The 21,387-nt window shown below is 37.7% G+C and overlaps 2 protein-coding genes across 2 annotated transcripts in view; both read right to left on the minus strand.

Annotated features, from left to right (window-relative positions):
• Positions 1-21,387, minus strand: part of LOC141779961 (scavenger receptor cysteine-rich domain-containing group B protein-like) — a 58,388-nt gene that overhangs the window by 14,007 nt on the left and 22,994 nt on the right. The window lies entirely within an intron of this gene.
• LOC141781431 (uncharacterized) lies at positions 554-20,315 on the minus strand. Its single transcript, XM_074657201.1, has 5 exons — positions 20,270-20,315; positions 19,135-19,458; positions 12,764-13,156; positions 1,276-1,410; positions 554-1,116 (listed from the first exon to the last, which is right to left on the minus strand). Exons 1-5 carry the CDS (start codon positions 20,313-20,315, stop codon positions 752-754), a joined length of 1,263 nt encoding a protein of 420 aa, XP_074513302.1. The 3' UTR covers positions 554-751.

A 21,387-nucleotide genomic window follows, 5' to 3' on the forward strand; every position in this document is an offset into this window, starting at 1 on the left:
AGGTTTGGAGGCCAAGGACAGAATGAGGCTGCTGTCAGTATCTGTCACTGGACTGCTGGGAACCAGAGCATTTTAAACTGCCGGGATGATGGAGGGACCAATCAGCAGCCAACACAGCCCAGACCGAACCCACACCTCCAGCCAATCAGAGAGCGAGAACCTAATAAGGAAAACAAAGATCCTCACCACGCAAAGACACTCACTCTCACACAAAACACAGTCACACAAAGATCCTCACAAGAAGGAGGACACTCACTCTCACACAAAACAGTCACACAAAGATCCTCACAAGAAGGAGGACACTCACTCTTTGACAAATACATTTCAACATACGGCCGGAGCCGTAACTTTTGTACGCCACACAAACGACCACAGTTACGTTTAGACAAGACAACCACTTAGTTAGGGTTCAGGAAAACATCATGGTTGGGCTTAAAATAAGTGACTAAACTAAGTCAAACATCCAGAAACAACATAACACAACTACAGAAAAAATGTCACAAATATCAATAAAAAACATGTGACAACCAGTAAAGTAACTTACAAAACAAACTCTTACTGTAGGATTTATACGTGGATGTGTTTACATTGCGGTCAGTACAGGATACATGGCGTACAAAAGACACGGAAATCGAGAAAGGCGTTCTTATTGCACGCTAAACACCTTGCGTATTATCATGGCATTAATACTCCTTTTTGTGCGAATAGGCTGAAAAATCAGTGCTTTATCCACTGTTGACCATTGGACACCTCAAAAGTTTTGATAAATATCATGTTCTCCATTAATGTCCACAGCTTGTTCGCCAACATCTGGCTGGGTTACATTTTCATAGTCATCTTCATGATCACTGGTTGTTTCTTCTTCTTCTTCTTCTTCTTCTTCTTCTTCTTTTCTGTCTTCCTCTGCTCTGAAACAGACATGTGCATGGCCCACTTCCTCATAATCATGATCTTCGTCACTCTCTGGCTGCTCGTAATCATCACTCTCCTCTTCTTCCACTCTCCCTGCTTCCTCTTTGAGTTTCTTCACGATGTCCACTCGATTAACATTCTCGTAGTCATCCTCCGCGTCGTCATTCGTGTCATCTACGTAATCGTTCCTGACTGTGACAGCCACTGAAACACAAGCATCAGTGTAAAATGTTTCAAATCAGAAAAAATCTCTACAAGCATTCAGACACAAACGTTGGATGAAAATGTATTATGAAAAAATGGAAAGCTAAAGGCAACAGTTAGTCTTTTCATGTAATGTACTGTGTCCTGGTGAGCACCGACATTGAGTTTGGACAAGGGCTCCGGGCTGCTGGGCTCGTCGTCTTCTCTTGCAGACCAGACAGACCAGCACCAAGACCACCACCAAGACCAGCAGGATCCCAGCAGCTACTGAGGAAACCAGCAGCAACAGCGGCACTAGGAGGGAAAAACGTTCATCGGCTCAGTCCTCAGGCCAAAAGTCAACATTTATTGATAAAAGATAGATGCAATCATTTCCAAAATTCACAACATGTTTATATCTAGCAAAAATATTCTGCTTCAATCCATTGTTGGCGTTTAGCCTTTCAAAAACATTTTCACTGTGGTCAAAAACTTTTTAGGCTATACTCCCGCACGCACCTGTATTAACGGGGTGGTCTAGCATAACAGCACCATAAATTAATTTTATATTCGCACAACAGAAAATCATATTTTATAATACAATTAAATAACTCAGCTCTTCTTATGCTCCTCCCTTTTTCTTACTGAACTAGGATAAATCCTCGGTAAGAAACATTTTCAAAACAACCAACAAACAGTCCGAACACTGAACACTGAACATTAGAAACATTTGTTTTTTCCGGCTACACAGGCTTTGTAGTAAACAGCCCATGTGGCTTTAGCTTACAGGTTCAGTCTGCTGGGAGGCCGTATCTGACAGTCATAACGAGACAGAGCAGGGGAATGAGGTGAAGATGAGACAGCGGGTGTGTCCAACGTCTGTGGTGGTTCAGAGGCATGCAGGCTGCTGTAGCGCATGCTGGGAGCAGGTTGATGGGAGAACATGCATGTCCACTCACCCTCCGCCATCTCACTCTGGCTATTACCTTCAGATGGAGGCCCCTCTGAACCAACCCTCGGGTTTTGTGATGGCATTGGCTCAGCCCCACACAGATCCACATGATTGCTACGATAGAGGGAGCCTTCGACCTCCACCAGATATGACCGTGGAGCCACGATCCGCATTTTTTCCGACATGCTATATTATGACTTTTTTTTAACATACTATACTTTGACTTTTTTATAACTATTTTTTTGACATGCTATACTATGACTTTTTTTTATATATATATTATACTATGACTGTATTGAAACCAGTGTGTTGTGTTTCCTATTATGTCCTTTGGCACCACCTAGTGGCGTGTGCAAATAGCTGTACTGAAGAGGAAGTGAGGTCATTGTAAACAAAGAATAACAGGAAGTGGTGCTGAAAAACACGTTGCCTGCAACAACTTTGAGTGAGGACAGCATAATGACTTTTTTTTTAACATACTATAATATTACTTTTTTTAGACATGCTTTACTGTGACATTTTTTCCAACATAGTATACTATGACTTTTTTTGACATAATGTACTATGACTTTTTGTTGAACCCTATACCTACTATGACTTTTTTATGACTCTTTTTTCGACATGCTATACTATGACTTTTTTCGACATTTTATATCGACTTTTTAATGACTCTTTTTTGACACTATGAATTTTTTGACATACCATACTATGACTTTTTTTTTTATATACTATACTATGACTTTTTTATATACTATACTATGACTTTTTTTCATATAATATACTATGACTTTTTTTTCAAAATGCTATACTGTGACATTTTTCTCAAAATGCTATACTTTGAAAAATTTTTCTGACATACAATACTATGACTTTTTTTGGCTATTTTTTGACAAAATACATCATGACTTTTTGTCGTCATGCTTTACTGTAAAAACATTTTTCCGACATACTATACTATGACATTTTTTTCTTCGTACTATACTATGACGTTTTTTTGCATACTATACTATGACTTTTTTTCTACATAATGTACTATGACTTTTTTTTTGACATGCTTTACTGTGACATTTTTTTCTTTTTTTTTGTGATCAATTCTTTTTTATTGAAAAGGTATAGAGAAAGATGTTACATATCATTAATTGTATCCCTTTTATACATCCCCCTTCCCCCATACACAGGTACATATACAAAACCATCATTCCAGGTCTAATGCACAACCCTATATCCCCCCTCCCTTCCCAAGGCGACCCGTAAATACCCCCCACCCCTGATCTCTTTCCCCCAAAACAAAAAAAAAACAAAGTTACTGTCGGTCACTCTATGTCTTATCTTTAACTAGATTGTAAGCTGCATCCCACGCTCTGAGGGTCTTACAGCTGGCCCCGTGCATTCGGGCCATGGACCCCTCCATCAAGATAATTTCTAACATCGAGTTAGCCCACTGTTGTTTAGTCAAGGAGTGCGGTGGTTGCCATCTTAAGGCCAGCATTTTCTTGGCTGCAGTAAGACCAGCCCATAAAATACGTTTCTGTTGCAAAGACAGATTTAAAGAGGAGTCATCAGTTAATAAAAATAAAATAGGTGAGAGTGGAATCCTAACTTCAAGAATGTCGCTTAAGGTGAGAGATATTTGCTTCCAGAATTGAGACACATCATGGCATTTCCAGTACATATGCAAGAATGAACCCAGAGCACCAGATGGACACCAGATGGACACAGATTGGGAGATGTAATGATCTTCATAGAGTGACGCTTTCTAGGGGTGAGGTACATCCTGTGGGCAAATTTATAGTGTATTAATTGATGATCTGGATTTTTAGATGTACCACACAAATTTTTCCACACTGTGTCCCAGGAAACCTCTTTGTCATTTATATCGGTTAAGTCCCTACGCCATGCAGCTTCTACTGATAAATGTTTACATGGTACAGAAATAAATGTGTAAAGTTTAGAAACCATCCCTCGTGTTAATCCCACTGAAGCCAATATTTTATGAAGAGGGTGTGTAGGGAGCGTTAATCCCCATGGTACACCATATGTCCGCATGGCTGACCTCAACTGCAAATAGAAAAAAAACGATGAGCCCGGGAGATCATATTCAGCGCGTAAATCGTTAAAGGCTCGTAAGCCACTATCACCATACAGGTCCTTTAATATATTTACTCCCCTGGTCTTCCATTGTGGAAATGAGAAAGGTATGTTGCCAGAAAGAAGGGAGAAATTATTGAAAATTGGTGAGTGATTGTGCCATTTAAGATCTGCATGCGTCTGCTTCATTACAGTACGGTAGGTTACAAGTAGAAATGAAATTATAGGGCCTAAATGTAATTTGGCTTTTTTCAATGGTATGTTGGAATACACTAGGTCTTGTAGTCTATGAGGCGACGATAAATTTTCCTCAATTGGTCTCCAAGAGGCTGAAGAACTAGGGTTGAGCCATGTAGAGAGAGGACGTAACACAAAGGACCGGAAGTACACCTTAAAGTTTGGTAGACCCGGCCCTCCCTGTGTCTTGTCTCGTTGGAGAGTTGTGAATTTTAAACGAGGACTCTTTCCTTTCCATATGAATTTGGAGATTGACGTGTGAAGTTTTTTCCAAAACCCAATAGGAGGAGCAAGAGGTATCATAGAAGAATAAAAATTAACACGAGGGAGTACATCCATTTTAACTATTGCTATTCGGGCTTGGAGTGAATTTGGGAGATTTGCCCAGCGTTCGAAATCCTTCTCTAAGCAATTGTATATATTTTGAAAGTTTCGTAGTGCAATGGAAGATATAGAGGGGAAAATATCAACACCAAGATATCTGAAACACTTAACTATTGGTATATGGGAGGGCATGGGAGTTTGAGAAATAACTGAATTTAAATGCATCATTGCTGATTTTGTCCAATTGATTTTATATCCCGATAGCAAGCTGAACGAATCGAAAGTGGAAAGCAAATGTGGTAAAGAAGGACCTGTGTTACCTAAGTAAAGAAGGATATCATCAGCATACAATGATATCCGGTGATCAGTGTTACAAAAAGTGATGGGATGTACTAATGGATGTTGTCTGATTTTATGCGCCAAGGGTTCAAGGGACAGAGCGAATAGTAGCGGTGAAAGGGGGCAGCCCTGGCGAGTTCCCCTAGAAATTGGAAACTGAGCGGAGCAAGTATTGCCAGTGATGACCATTGCCGAAGGATTTGCATATAAAACTTTGATCATGTTAATGAATTGTGTACCTAGTCGAAATTTATCTAAAGTAGCCCAAAGATAGTCCCATTCTAGCCTATCAAACGCTTTCTCAGCATCCAACGATAGGACCGAACAGGGAGAGTCAATACTACCCGCTGCATGGATAATGTGCAACAGACAGTGTACATTATCAGATGCATGACGAGTTTTAATAAAACCAGTTTGGTCATTGTGGATCAGTTTCGTAAGATGTACCTCTAATTGGGTTGCAAGTACTTTAGCATATAATTTAATATCTCCATTCAGAAGGGAGAGGGGTCTGAGGGTTACCGCATTGAGTAAAATCTTTATTTGGTTTGGGAAGCACTGTGATTATGGCTTCGTTGGCACTTATGTTAAATTTACCCTTGCCAATTGCTGTTTTAATCATATCCAATAGCAGTGGACCTAGTTTGTCCCAAAAAGTAAGATATAGTTCCGGTGGAATTCCGTCCAAACCTGGGGATTTGCCTTTCTTCATATTACTCAAAGCCATCCTTACCTCTTCTAGGGAAATGGGGGTATTGAGCACTTCGTTGTCATTGTCAGATACAGAAGGCAGATTGAGTCCTTGAAAAAAACCTGTACATGCACTTGTATCAAGTGAGATTTCGGATTTATAAAGGGTGGAATAAAAGTTCTTAAATTCAGTGTTGATATCCCGAGGGTCAATCAAAGTACGGTGAGATGTTTTAATGGCCGTAATATTTTAATATTTTTCATGTTTTTTCAATCTTAAAGCTAAAAGATGGCTTGGTCTGGCTCCATTAAAATAATATGTTCTTCTGGTCCTGTGCATCAAAAACTCTGCTCTACGTCTCAACAAAGAGTTGAGTTCAGCTCTTGTCACCACTATGCTCCCCTGTAACACCTCTGAATGTGTAACTTGTTGTTGAGCCTCAAGCTGAGCGAGAAGATTCTCCAGTTCAGCTATCTTGCTAAGTTTACTTTTATGAAGGTGAGAGGAGAACGCAATTGAGGAGTCCCTAATACAGCCCTTTATGGCATCCCATAAGAATCTAGGGTCGTCTACTGAGCCTACATTAAAACCTATAAAGGTATTTAGTTTTTCCCTAAGAGAGACACAAAATTCTTCATTTTTGAGAAGCAAGACATTAAAGCGCCATCGTGATGCCCTGGGAGGCGTGCCCAGGAGTGTGAACTGCGCTGAGACAATACTGTGATCTGATAGAGAGCAGGGCTTGATTACAACACTATGTATTTCAGAGAAAGATGCAGGTGAAGCTAGTATATAATCTATTCTAGAGAAACTTTGATGTCTTGCTGAGTAAAAAGTATATTGTTTAAATGTAGGATTGATCGTTCGATATAAGTCTGTTAGATTAAGTGCTGACATGAAGTTCTGAAAATCTTTAGATGTATGTAACTGGGTGGACGTGATACGCTGAGCAGATTTATCCAATGTGAAATTTACAAAAGAATTCATGTCTGCACCAATAACAAGTGAGAAATCCTGAAGATGTAGTAAGGTTGCTGTTAAATTTGGAAAAAACTCTGGTTCATATTGGGATGGAGCGTAAACAGAAATAAAAGCGAATTTACGCCCAGATATACTAGTCTTGAAATAAGAAATCCTACCGTCCTCACTACCAAATTGTCCTATTATATTAATTGAGAGATTACGTTTCAGTACTACTAATGAGCCCCTGGTTTTGGTATCTACCGATGCAGACACATAGTAGTGTTTATTCGAAAAACGACGAACATCTGCCGTTCTTAAATGAGATTCCTGTATAAAGGCAACATCCACTCGTAATCTACGCAGGAAGTCTAAACAGGCCGTGCGCTTAATTTGACCATTCAGCCCGTTTACATTCCAGCTGATTACATGTATATTACTCATGTTGACTAAAAATAACTAACATATGTTACAGTATATTTGAAATCAGAGAGGAAAAAATAGCATATTCCCCAAGTAATGCAGTGATCCGACCACAGTATGAATTTAGAGAAATGAAAGAGATCAGTCCCATCCCAAAAACCCCAGTCGCCATAAACCCACCACTCTCCAAACAGCACGAGAGCATAACAAATAAAAATAATAACAAAAAAAAAAGAACCCCACACGCATTCATAATAATAATGATGTTAATAAATAAAGTAAAATTATAAAAAACACACAAACAAACAAAAAACTTCCTGACTCCTCCTAGGGAGTCGGAGTTTTCCCCATCAGCTGGACCCGTGATCCTCGAGTGGCATGTTGCGGCGTTCTTGCCACCATCGCGTACAGCAGCCCCCCCTCCCTCCCCATAATAGAAACAATTGTATCATACCTTAGTAGTTTTAATTACAGAGTAGATTTAAACTACATGAATCAAGTGTACTGTATAAGTATTGAGTTTTAAGAACAAAAAGAGTGCAAGCTTAGGGCTTGTAGCTTATAGCACAATTAGCATCATTTTTAGTGACATTTTTTTCTGACATACTACACTAAGACATTTTTTTCAGACATAGTAAACTATGACGTTTTTTTCGACATACTAAACTATGAAGTTTTTTTAATACTATACTCTGACGTTTTTTTCATACTATACTATGCCTTTTTTTTCGACATGCTATACAATGACTTTTTTCGACATATTATACTTTGACTTCTTTCGACATACTATATAATGAATTTTTTATAATGTTTTTCGACTCACTATACTGTGACTTTTTTCAAAATACTAACCCTACTTTTTTTCGACATATTATAATAAAGTTTTTTTTTCGACCTGATATACTTCAACGTTTTTTTCAACATACTATAATATGACATTTTTTGACATACTATACTATGACTTTTTACTACTATTTTTTCGACATACTATACTATGATTATTTACTCGACATACTATATTATGACTTTTTTCCCGACTTACTATACTATGACTTTTTTCCCGACATACTATACTATGACTTTTTTCAAAAGTATTAACCCTACTTTTTTTCGACATATTATACTATGTAGTTTTTTTTCCCCCGGCATGCTATACTACGATGTTTTTTTCAACATACTATACTATGACTTTTTTCGACATAGTACAGTATGACTTTTTTCAACATACTAAACTATAACTTTTTTCCGACATACTGTACTTTGACTCTTTTTTCAACATACTGTATTATTACTTTTTTTCCGTCATTCTTTACTGACTTTTTTTTTACATAATGTACTATAACTTTTTTTCGACACACTTTACCTACTATGACTTTTTATGACACTTTTTTCGACATGCTATACTATGACTTTTTTTCAACATTTTATACCGACTTTAATGACTCTTTTTGACATAGTACACTATTACTTTTTTGACATAGCATACTATGACATTTTATGACTATTTTTTTGACATGCTATACTGTGACTTTTTTTAATATACTATACTATGACTTTCTTTATATACTATACTATGACGTTTTTTCAAAATGCTATACTGTGACATTTTTTACTGACATACAATACTATGACTTTTTTTGGGCTATTTTTGGACATACTACATTATGACGTTTTTTAACATACTATACTATGACTTCTTTCGACATACTATATTCACTTTTTTTTGTCATATTAAACTATGACTTTTTTAACATACTATACTTTGACTTTTTTCAAGGTACTATATTATGACTTTTTTATAACGTTTTTCGACATACTAAACAATGACTTTTTTCAAAATATTAACCCTGCTTTTTTTTTACATGCTATACTACGACGTTTTTTTCAACATACTATACTATGACTTTTCCGACATAGTATACCATGACTTTTTTCCTACATACTGTACTTTGACTCTTTTTTCAACATACTGTATTATGACTTTTTTGTCCGACATACTCTACTGTGACTTTTTCCGACATATTATGCTATAACTTTTTCAACATACTGAACTATTACTTTTTTCCACATACTATAATGACATTTTTATTTGACAAACTATACATACTTTTTTTAATATACTATACTATGACTTTTTTCCACATAGTATGACTTTTTTTTCGACAAACTATACTCCGACTTTTCTCGATACACTATACTATGACTTTTCGTCCGACATACTATGCTATGAGGCTTTTTTGCGACATACCATACTATGACTTTTTTCAACATATCATACAGTGACTTTTTTTGACATACTGTAATATGAAGTTTTTGCGATATACTATAACGGTAACTTTTTTCGACATACGATACTATGATTTTTTCGACATAATATACTATGACTTTTTTTGTGAAAAACTAAACTATGAATTTTTTTCAGATATTATACTATGACTATTTTCAACATACTGTAATATGACGACATGTTATACTACTATTTTAAAAAAAATTTCACCATAATTTTATCCCCCGACATATTATACCATGACTTTATTTTTACACTACACTATACTATAGTATTACTTTTTTGCGACATTCTAACAATGACATTTTAAGTTATTTTATGACTTCTTTTTGACATGCTATACTATGACCCAACCTTATAACCCTGCCAAAGCTAACTAAGTAGTGTTGTTGCCTAAACCTAACTAAGTAGTTTTGTTGCCTAAATCTAATCCAGTAGATCTGTTGCCTAAACCTAACCGAGTAGTTTGGTTGTTTAAACCTAACCAAGTAGATGTGTTGCCTAAGCTTAACCGAGTAGTTGTGTCTCCTTAACCTAACCAAGTAGTTTTGTTGCCTAAACCTTACCAAGTAGTGTTGTTGCCTAAACCTAACCAAGTAATTTTGTTGCCTAAACCTAATCGAGTAGATCTATTGCCTAAGCCTTACCGAGTAATTTTGTTGCCTAAACCTTACCAAGTACTTTTGTTCCCTAAACCTAACCAAGCAGTTTTGTTGCCTAAACCTTACCAAGTAGATTTGTTGCCTCAACCTTACCAAGTAGATTTGTTGCCTAAACCTAACCAAGTAGTTTTGTTGCCTAAACCTAACCAAGTAGTTTTGTTGCCTAAGCCTTACCAAGTAGATTTGCTGCCTAAACCTTACCAAGTAGTGTTGTTGCCTAAACCTAACCAAGTAGTTTGGTTGCCTAAACCTAATCGAGTAGATCTGTTGCTTAAACCTTACTGAGAAGATTTGTTGCCTAAACCTTACCAAGTAGTTTTGTTGCCTAAACTTTGCCAAGTAGTGTTTTTGCCTACACCTTACCAAGTAGATTTTTTTGCCTAAACCTAATCAAGTAGTTTTGTTGCCTAAACCTTACCAAGTAGTGTTGTACCCTAAACCTAACCAAGTAGTTTGTTGCCTAAACCTAATCGAGTAGATCTATTGCCTAAACCTAACCAAGTAGTTTTGTTGCCTAAACCTTACCAAGTAGATTTTTTGCCTTAACCTAATCAAGTAGTTTTTTTGCCTAAACCGTACCAAGAAGTGTTGTTGCCTAAACCTAACCAAGTAGTTTTGTTGCCTAAACCTAATCTAGTAGATCTGTTGCCTAAACCTTACAGAGCAGTTTTGTTGCCTAAACCTAACCAAGTAGTTTTGTTGCCTAAACCTAACCGAGTAGTTTTGTTGCCTAAACCTAACCCAGTGATTTGTTGCCTAAACCTTACCAAGTAGATTTGTTGTCCAAAGCTAACCGAGTAGTTTTGTTGTTTAAACTTAACCAAGTAGATGTGTTACCTAAGCCTAACCGAGTAGTCGTATCTCCTAAACCTAACCAAGTAGTTTTGTTGCCTAAACCTTACCAAGTAGATTTGTTGCCTAAACCTCACCAAGTAGTGTTGTTGCCTAAACCTTACCAAATAGTGTTTTTGCGTAAACTTAACCAATTAGTTTTGTTGCCTAAACCTAATCCAGTAGATCTGTTGCCTTAACCTAACCGAGTGGTTTTGTTGTTTAAACCTAACCAAGTAGATGTGTTGCCTATAGGCAACACATCTAGGTGTGAGGCATTATAGGCTGATTATAGGCTGACCAATATGTACATTGACCAATGCTCTTCTGGTTTCATTTTTTATACTGATATTGCTATTTGGGAGTTTAAAGGACCTGATAACAATATATCTGCCGAGGGTAACTGTGTTTAACATGATAACATAACATAAACAACTTTGGTTAGTATCAACAGATCAGGACATTTGAGAATTATAAAATCCAATTGATGCTCTCAGGTAGACAAACTAGGTAATGATGACACAGCACTGCAAACTCTTGTTACTTACTGGCCAACACAAACCACATAAATAACATTGTCCAACATATACGTATCTAAGCTAAATATGATATATATGACTTAAAATGTAAATATTGGTTATTATTATTATATGGTCTTCCCTGTCTGTGTCATTTCTCCATATCAGCCTGTTTTTCCTTCTTCTCCTATTTGTCCTTCAGGCCTTTACTGCTCAGTGATGTTTCTCCTCCCATTCCCTTGTCTGTCCCCGTCACACCAACTCTTCTTAAAGTTCCAAGAAACTTCTCTAAATAGATTAACATGGAGTCATTGCTGTAAAATGACATTCTCAGTCCATGCCTGCTGCACTCTTCCACTCACAGGCCTAACAACACTTCACTGACAGATATTAGTGAGATACTCAATACATTTTAAACTAGCTCACTCAAAGTGGCCACACCCTCAGTAGAGTGCTGCAGGAATGAGTCCTAAACCCCAGAAATGAGTCAGCATTTTTGCACTTCCGGTTCCCTAGTCTCGAAATCGGTGTTGTTGTTTTTTTATGGGTATTTGGTTAGATGCTTGAAATACGGTCTGTGGTTAACACAAGCTTAAAGGTATAATATGCAAGAATTTCCTAAAAAACAATGTATAGACCTATACAAAATGTATCCCTCTCAATCATCACTTAAGCCTCGACACACCAGGAACATCAGGAGCACGTGGCGGCTGCGTTACGTATTGTTTTTATTTTGGCGTCAGTGTTAACAGGTTAGAGCAGCCACACTGCGGCTGCGTCTCTTCTAGAGAAGAGACGTCTTGCCTATTTTTGACGCGTGCTGCCCGTGTCTCACAGCAACAACAGACAGTGAAGGGGATCTATTGACTATATAGTAACATCATATCAGCTACATTACTACAGTTTCGATGTCTATCTGTAGAATATGTTACGGAGATGAAAAAAAAGTAAAGACCGGCTTCATATCTCAGCACTGGAGGTTGCACTTGTGTAGTTTGTGTGGGGGGTTTTGTTTGTGGCCATTTAGATTGATTAGATAGATTTTGGGAGTGTCGGGTGAATAGAAGGCGTTAGTCAAACCACAGCATGCTTATCGAAATGTGACTTTTTTTTAGTCCGGAGGCCGATCTTAACTGACATACAATATAATATTATGTTATGCTGTGTTAAGGTTTACCATAACAGTAATATGGTCGGTACATGCATAACCCACGCAGCTCATTATTTCTTTACTGGGAATCCCACTGTCAATAAGCGGTTGTGCTGCTGATACACTGTAAGTAGTAGCCTGTGTATCATTCAGCTATTGTGCATAAAATATAACAACATTTAGTGTAAATTCTACATTCTACTTACTTTTAATGATGACACTCATAATCTCTGTCGTGGTAGAGGTGAATCTCCGTGTAGACAATGTGACTTCATACACACAGCTGTAGTTGCCCAGGTGTTCATACTCTGCTACAGGGAAGGTAAAGGAGGCCGAGTGGTTGACGGCCGGCTTGGTGTAGGTTAAGCTGGAACCAGAGAAGATGAGAGAGAAAACTCCTCCAGGATAATGGGAGGAGATGGAGCAGGTGAAGACAAAGCTGTAACCCCATGTGACCTCTGCACCTTCAGAACCCCAGACCAGCCCTCCGTTAGGTGATGTCAGGGAGATGTTGGGCTGCTGCAGTGGCACTGAGTACAAAAGGGACAACAGTATTAAGAGAATGTCAAATTCAGAGATTTGTAAATCAGCAACATTTTCTATCCCCAAAAAAAAATTCTTTTAATGGAAAATTTACAAATTAGTATGAAAGAGTGAAGGCAAAATGTTTGGCATGTTACTGCCCTGTGGAGTAATCTATTCTTATAAAAAAACAAAACAAATGTTGTGATTACATTCAGTGTTTCTCACTAAAACTCATTGTGTGCATCCTTGAGAAAGTGAGCATTTTCAAAGCTCATTTCTGAAATATTTTAAATTCTGCATCGTTAACTTCCGTGTTTGGTAGCCAGCAGTCTTCTTCTCTACCTTTGTTGGCGCCGGATGTAAATCATGCGGCCTGCGTGCTCGCGATACAAACAGCACTGGCACCACTAAATGGTGCCACTAAATGGTGCCACTATAGTGGCGATGATCCCCGTTTCGTTCTCCTCGGCGGCACCGATGGCGATAAGCTGTAACTGGAGGTGTGGTTTTGGGTCTCACTTCCCAGAGATCCAAACAGCGTCGCCTTTTCCCGGGAATGTTGCCACAGACACCCAGTTCGTAATACTGCAATTGCAAGGGCTTTCCCAGTGGTGGACGAAGTACCCAGATCTTTTACTTCAGTAAAAGTAGTAATACCACAGTGTAGAAATACTCTGTTACATTAAGTAAAAGTACAAAATTATTAGCATCAAAATGTACTTAATGTACAAAACATACTCTACTGTGACTTTTTCCGACATATTATACTATGACTTTTTCAACATACTGAACTATTACTTTTTTCCACGTACTATAATGAAATTTTTTTTTGACAAACTATACTCCGACTTTTTTCGACATACTATACTATGACTTTTTTTAATATACTATACTATGACTTTTTTTTAAATACTATACTATGACTTTTTTTCATCATGCTTTACTGTGAAACATTTTTCTGACATACTATACTATGACATTTTTTCCGACATAGTAAACTATGACTTTTTTCAACGTACTATACTATGATTTTTTTCAACGTACTATATTATGACCTTTTTATAACGTTTTTCAACATACTATACTATGACTTTTTCAAAATATTAACTCTACTTTTTTTCGACATACTATACTATGAATTTTTTCGACATAGTATATTATGACTTTTTCCTACATACTGTACTTTGACTCTTTTTTCAACATACTCTATTATGACTTTTTTGTCCGACATACTCTACTGTGACTTTTTCCGACATATTCTACTATGACTTTTTCAACATACTGAACTATTACTTTTTTCCACATACTATAATGACTTTTTTTTCCGACAAACTATACTCCGACTGATTTTAATATACTATACTATGACATTTTTCCCGACATACTATACTAGGACTTTTTTTCTGACATAGTATACTATATAGCTTTTTTTCCCGACATGCTATACTACGACGTTTTTTTCAACATACTATACTATGACTTTTTCGACATAGTTAACTATGACTTTTTTCGACTTACTGTATTATGACTAGTAAAAAAAAATGACTTGACTATGACTTTTTTTTTCAACATGCTATACTACGACGTTTTTTTCAACATACTATACTATAACTTTTTTTTAATATACTATACTATGACTTTTTTTAATATACTATACTATGACTTTTTTTAAAATACTATACTATGACTTTTTTTCGTCAGGCTTTACTGTGACATTTTTTCCGACATAGTATGACTTTTTTTTCGACAAACTATACTCCGACTTTTCTCGATACACTATACTATGACTTTTTTTCCGACATACTATGCTATGAGGCTTTTTTTGCGACATACCATACTATGACTTTTTTCAACATATTATACAGTGACTTTTTTTTACAAACTGTGTTGTAAATTCTTTCATTGTCAAAATGGCAGCCTCTGTTGGACAGGATAACCTCATCAAAATCATTCCCCTGCCTGCTGGCCAATTACAGACAGGTGTGCCTCAAGCCACTGAAGCCATTCATTCCCCTCCCCCTGATTGCCAATTGCAGTCAGGTGTGTTTCACCACTTTATATAAGGCCCACAGCAGAACCAGCAGAGCTCTCTGCTGCTCCATCCAACCCTCATGCCATGCGTCTCTGCGAATGTAAGCCTGTTATTTTGACCTATGTTAATTTGCAACCCCTTGTTTTCAAGCCAGTTATTGACCACAGCTTGTAATTGTTCTTTTGTTACTTAGTATTTAATTTATATTACTAATTTGATTTATGTACTCTTTTGCACTGCAGAAACCATGGTTTGGATGCCAATAAACCCCTTAAACTGATTTCGTCGTCCGCTCTCTTTAATTTGAGAACCTTAGGCAGTTGGCCCTGCCGGAACCCAAGAAAGTTTTAATATACTGTAATATGAAGTTTTTGCGACATACTATAACTAACTTTTTTTCGACATACGATACTATGATTTTTTTGACATAATATACTATGACTTTTTTGTGAAAAACTAAACTATGAATTTTTTTCAGATATTATGCTATGACTATTTTCAACATATCATACAGTGACTTTTCGACATCCTATACTACGTTTTTTTAAACATACTATACTATGACTTTTTTCGACATACTGTAATATGACTTTTTCCGACATGTTATACTACTATTTTTAAAAAAATTTCATCTTAATTTTTCCCCCCGACATATTATACCATGACTTTATTTTTACACTACACTATACTATAGTATTACTTTTTTGCGACATTCTAACAATGACATTTTAAGTTATTTTATGAGTTATTTTATAACCCTGCCAAAGCTAACCAAGTAGTTTTGTTGCCTAAACTTAACATAGTAGTTTAAAAGCCTAAACCTTACTAAGCAGTTTTGTTGCCTTAGCCTTATCAAGTAGTTTTGTTGCCTAAACCTTACCGAGTAGTCGTGTGACCTAAACATAACCAAGTAGTTTTGTTGCCTAAACCTAACCAAGTAGTTTTGTTGCCTAAACCTAACCAAGTGGTCGTGTTGCCTAAACCTAACCGAGTAGTCTTGTTGCCTAAACCTTAGAGTAGATTTGTTGCCTAAACCTTACAGAGTAGATTTGTTGCCTAAACCTTACAGAGTAGATTTGTTGCCTAAACCTTACAGAGTAGATTTGTTGCCTAAACCTTGTCAAGTAGTTTTGTTGCCTAAACCTTACCAAGTAGTTTTGTTGCCTAAACCTTACCAAGTAGTGTTGTTGCCTAAACCTAACCAAGTAGTTTTGTTGCCTAAACCTAATCCAGTAGATCTGTTGCCTTAACCTAACAGAGTGGTTTTGTTGTTTAAACCTAACCAAGTAGATGTGTTGCCTAAGCTTAACCGAGTAGTTGTCTCCTTAACCTTACCAAGTAGTTTTGTTGCGTAAACCTTACCAAGTAGTGTTGTTGCCTAAACCTAACCAAGTAGTTTTGTTGCCTAAACCTAATCTAGTAGATCTGTTGCCTAAACCTAACCGAGTAGTTTTGTTGCCTAAACCTAACCGAGTAGTTTTGTTGCCTAAACCTAACCCAGTGATTTGTTGCCTAAACCTTACCAAGTAGTGTTGTTGCCTAAACCTAACCAAGTAGTTTTGTTGCCTAAACCTAATCTAGTAGATCTGTTGCCTAAACCTTACAGAGCAGTTTTGTTGCCTAAACCTAACCGAGTAGTTTTGTTGCCTAAACGTAACGGAGTAGTTTTGTTGCCTAAACCTAACCCAGTGATTTGTTGCCTAAACCTAACCAAGTACTTTTGTTCCCTAAACCTAACCAAGCAGTTTTGTTGCCTAAACCTTACCAAGTAGATTTGTTGCCTAAACCTTGCCAAGTAGTGTTGTTGCCTAAACCTAACCAAGTAGTTTTGTTGCCTAAACCTAATCTAGTAGATCTGTTGCCTAAACCTTACAGAGCAGTTTTGTTGCCTAAACCTAACCGAGTAGTTTTGTTGCCTAAACCTAACCCAGTGATTTGGTGCCTAAACCTTACCAAGTAGTGTTGTTGCCTAAACCTAACCAAGTAATTTTGTTGCCTAAACCTAATCGAGTAGATCTATTGCCTAAGCCTTACGGAGTAGTTTTGTTGCCTAAACCTTACCAAGTACTTTTGTTCCCTAAACCTAACCAAGCAGTTTTGTTGCCTAAACCTTACTAAGTAGTTTTGTTGCCTAAACCTTGCCAAGTAGTGTTTTTGCCTAAACCTTACCAAGTAGATTTTTTTGCCTAAACCTAATCAAGTAGTTTTGTTGCCTAAACCTTACCAAGTAGTGTTGTTCCCTAAACCTAACCAAGTAGTTTTGTTGCCTAAACCTAATCTAGTAGATCTGTTGCCTAAACCTTACAGAGTAGTTTTGTTGCCTAAACCTAACCCAGTGATTTGTTGCCTAAACCTTACCAAGTAGTGTTTTTGCCTAAACCTAACCAATTAGTTTTGTTGCCTAAACCTAACCAAGTAACGTGAGGCATTATAGGCTGACCAATACGTACCTTGACCAATGCTCTTCTGGTTTCATTTTTGATACTGATATTGCTATTTGGGAGTTTAAATGATCTGATAACAATATATCTGCCGATGGTAACTGTGTTTAACTTAACATAACATAACATAAACAACTTTGGTTAGTATCAACAGATCAGGACATTTGAGAATTATAAAATCCAATTGATGCTCTCAGGTAGACAAACTAGGTAATGATGACACAGCACTGCAAACTCTTGTTACTTACTGGCCAACACAAACCACATAAATAACATTGTCCAACATATACGTATCTAAGCTAAATATGATATATATGACTTAAAATGTAAATATTGGTTATTATTATTATATGGTCTTCCCTGTCTGTGTCATTTCTCCATATCAGCCTGTTTTTCCTTCTTCTCCTATTTGTCCTTCAGGCCTTTACTGCTCAGTGATGTTTCTCCTCCCATTCCCTTGTCTGTCCCCGTCACACCAACTCTTCTTAAAGTTCCAAGAAACTTCTCTAAATAGATTAACATGGAGTCATTGCTGTAAAATGACATTCTCAGTCCATGCCTGCTGCACTCTTCCACTCACAGGCCTAACAACACTTCACTGACAGATATTAGTGAGATACTCAATACATTTTAAACTAGCTCACTCAAAGTGGCCACACCCTCAGTAGAGTGCTGCAGGAAAGAGTCCTAAACCCCAGAAATGAGTCAGCATTTTTGCACTTCCGGTTCCCTAGTCTCGAAATCGGTGTTGCTTTTTTATAGGTATTTGGTTAGATGCTTGAAATAAGATCTGTGGTTAACACAAGCTTAAAGGTATAATATGCAAGAATTTCCTAAAAAACAACGTATAGACCTATACAAAATGTATCCCTCTCAATCATCACTTAAGCCTCGACACACCATGAACGTCAGGAGCGCGTGGATGCTGCGTTACGTGTTGTTTTTATTTCGGCGTCAGTGTTAACATGTTAGAGCAGCCACACTGCCCGCGTGAGACGCGGCTGCGTCTCTTCTAGAGAATAGACGTCTTGCCTATTTTTGACGCGTGCTGCCCGTGTCTCACAGCAACAGACAGTGAAGGGGATCTATTAACTATATAATAACATATCAGCTACATTACTACAGTTTCGATGTCTATCTGTAGAATATGTTACGGAGATGAAAAAAAAGTAAAGACCGGCTTCATATCTCAGCACTGGAGGTTGCACTTGTGTAGTTTATTTGGGGGGTTTTGTTTGTGGCCATTTAGATTGATTAGATAGATTTTGGGAGTGTCGGGTGAATAGAGGGCGTTAGTCAAACCACAGCATGCTTCTCGAAATGTGACTTTTTTTTTTGTCTGGAGGCCGATCTTAACTGACATACAATATAATATTATGTTATGCTGTGTTAAGGTTTACCATAACAGTAATATGGTCGGTACATGCATAACCCACGCAGCTCATTATTTCTTTACTGGGAATCCCACTGTCAATAAGCGGTTGTGCTGCTGATACACTGTAAGTAGTAGCCTGTGTATCATTCAGCTATTGTGCATAAAATATAACAACATTTAGTGTAAATTCTACATTCTACTTACTTTTAATGATGACACTCATAATCTCTGTCGTGGTAGAGGTGAATCTCCGTGTAGACAATGTAACTTCATACACACAGCTGTAGTTGCCCAGGTGTTCATACTCTGCTACAGGGAAGGTAAAGGAGGCCGAGTGGTTGACGGCCGGCTTGGTGTAGGTGAAGCTGGAACCAGAGAAGATGAGAGAGAAAACTCCTCCAGGATAATGGGAGGAGATGGAGCAGGTGAAGACAAAGCTGTAACCCCATGTGACCTCTGCACCTTCAGAACCCCAGACCAGCCCTCTGCTAGGTGATGTCAGGGAGATGTTGGGCTGCTGCAGTGGCACTGAGTACAAAAGGGACAACAGTATTAAGAGAATGTCAAATTCAGAGATTTGTAAATCAGCAACATTTTCTATCCCCAAAAAAAAATTCTTTTAATGGAAAATTTACAAATTAGTATGAGTGAAGGCAAAATGTTTGGCATGTTACTGCCCTGTGGAGTAATCTATTCTTATAAAAAAAAAAAAAAAATGTGATTACATTCAGTGTTTCTCACTAAAACTCATTGTGTGCATCCTTGAGAAAGTGAGCATTTTCAAAGCTCATTTCTGAAATATTTTAAATTCTGCATCGTTAACTTCCGTGTTTGGTAGCCAGCAGTCTTCTTCTCTGCCTTTGTTGGCGCCGGATGTAAATCATGCGGCCTGCGTGCTCGCGATACAAACAGGCACCACTAAATGGTGCCACTAAATGGTGCCACTATAGTGGCGATGATCCCCGTTTCGTTCTCCTCGGCGGCACCGATGGCGATAAGCTGTAACTGGAGGTGTGGTTTTGGGTCTCACTTCCCAGAGATCCAAACAGTGTCGCCTTTTCCCAGGAATGTTGCCACAGACACCCAGTTCGTAATACTGCAATTGCAAGGGCTTTCCCAGTGGTGGACGAAGTACCCAGATCTCTTACTACCTCAAAATTGTAAGTGTACTTAGTAAGTGTACTTAGTTACATTACATCACTGGGCTTTCATCAGTGGACTATAGACTGGCTCCTGTAAGTGATTCAGATTGTCACCGTGTGTGTGTGTGTGTGTGTGTGTGTGTGTGTGTGTGTGTGTGTGTGTGAACTTATAAAATTGGGGACTTTCATGCATTTACACACCAGTAACACGGAGACGCCTCTGCCTTTGGGGACCAAAACCATGGTGCCCAGTTGTTTTTCATTTAAATAGTATTCAGCATGCTCCAAAATGTGTTTAGGTCTTAAAATCTCAATGGTCCCTAAAAGTGATTTTTATCATTTTTCTGTGTGTGACAAACACTACCCCCTCCACCCAATCTGTGTATAACTCTACATCGCCATCTGGTGGAAGTGTGTGGAACTTGTCCCCAAAAGTGACAATTTTCATATCTGTGTGTGTGTATGTCTAGGACCCCATAGGTAGCCAGCGTTTTGCCTGATAAGCTAGCACTACAATAACATGCATATATTAGCACTACATGCTAACTGCAGTGGTGATGTGGATTCCCATGCATTGCTAGCAATTAGTAGCATGTAGCTATCATTACCATGGCCAGCTAGCCTACATCTCCAAACCCTACCAAGCGTTATAGCTAGCACTACATTGGCATGCAAATATTAGCAACTAACTGGTAGCCAATGTTATCATCATTAGCTAAGTAAATGTACATACATATGCATTGCAAGCTATTGGTAGCATGTAGCTACCATTACCATGGTCAGCTAGCCTACTTTACCAAACCCCACCAAGCATTGCCGCTGGCAGGCATAAGTGCTATGTACAGTAAATCCTTCCATAGTTAACAGTGGCGGAAGAAGTACTCTGATCTTTTACTTAAGTAAATATGGTAATCCCACAGTGTACAAATACTCTGTTACAAGTAAAAGTCCTGCATTTAAAATGTTGTATGTAAAAGTACATAAGTAGGCTATTAGCATCAAAATATACTTACCACAAGTAAAAGCACTCCTTATGCACAATGGTTCATTTCAGAATAATATATATTATAATATAGGATTCTAATTATTTAAGCATTGATGTGTGTAAGGTTTTGAGGTGGTTAACTCTTACAAACAGGATGGAAACTGGTGGGATTGAGGTGTAAAGTTTGGTGGAGCAATGAGCAGCAACAGTCAAACATGGATTTTTCCAGAGATCAAATTTATGCGACCATAAACAAGTTAAAAAAATCAAGTCTCACCAATGGGTAGCAGGCAAATACACAACAAAACAGGTTAACAGTGTGTAGCAGAT

This window comes from Sebastes fasciatus, chromosome 13 (assembly GCF_043250625.1).
Source record: "Sebastes fasciatus isolate fSebFas1 chromosome 13, fSebFas1.pri, whole genome shotgun sequence".
Lineage (NCBI taxonomy): Eukaryota > Metazoa > Chordata > Actinopteri > Perciformes > Sebastidae > Sebastes > Sebastes fasciatus.

Bases quoted from the DNA above. Each gene is read 5' to 3' on its own strand.
- LOC141781431 (XM_074657201.1), bottom strand. From the start codon at position 20,315: ATGGTTTTGGTCCCCAAAGGCAGAGGCGTCTCCGTGTTACTGGTGT. The intron at 19,459-20,269 runs GTAAATGCATGA...TTTTGTACTCAG, and splicing joins CGTCTCCGTGTTACTGGTGT to TGCCACTGCAGCAGCCCAAC. The intron at 1,117-1,275 runs GTCGGTGCTCAC...CTTGTGTTTCAG, and splicing joins AGCCCTTGTCCAAACTCAAT to TGGCTGTCACAGTCAGGAAC.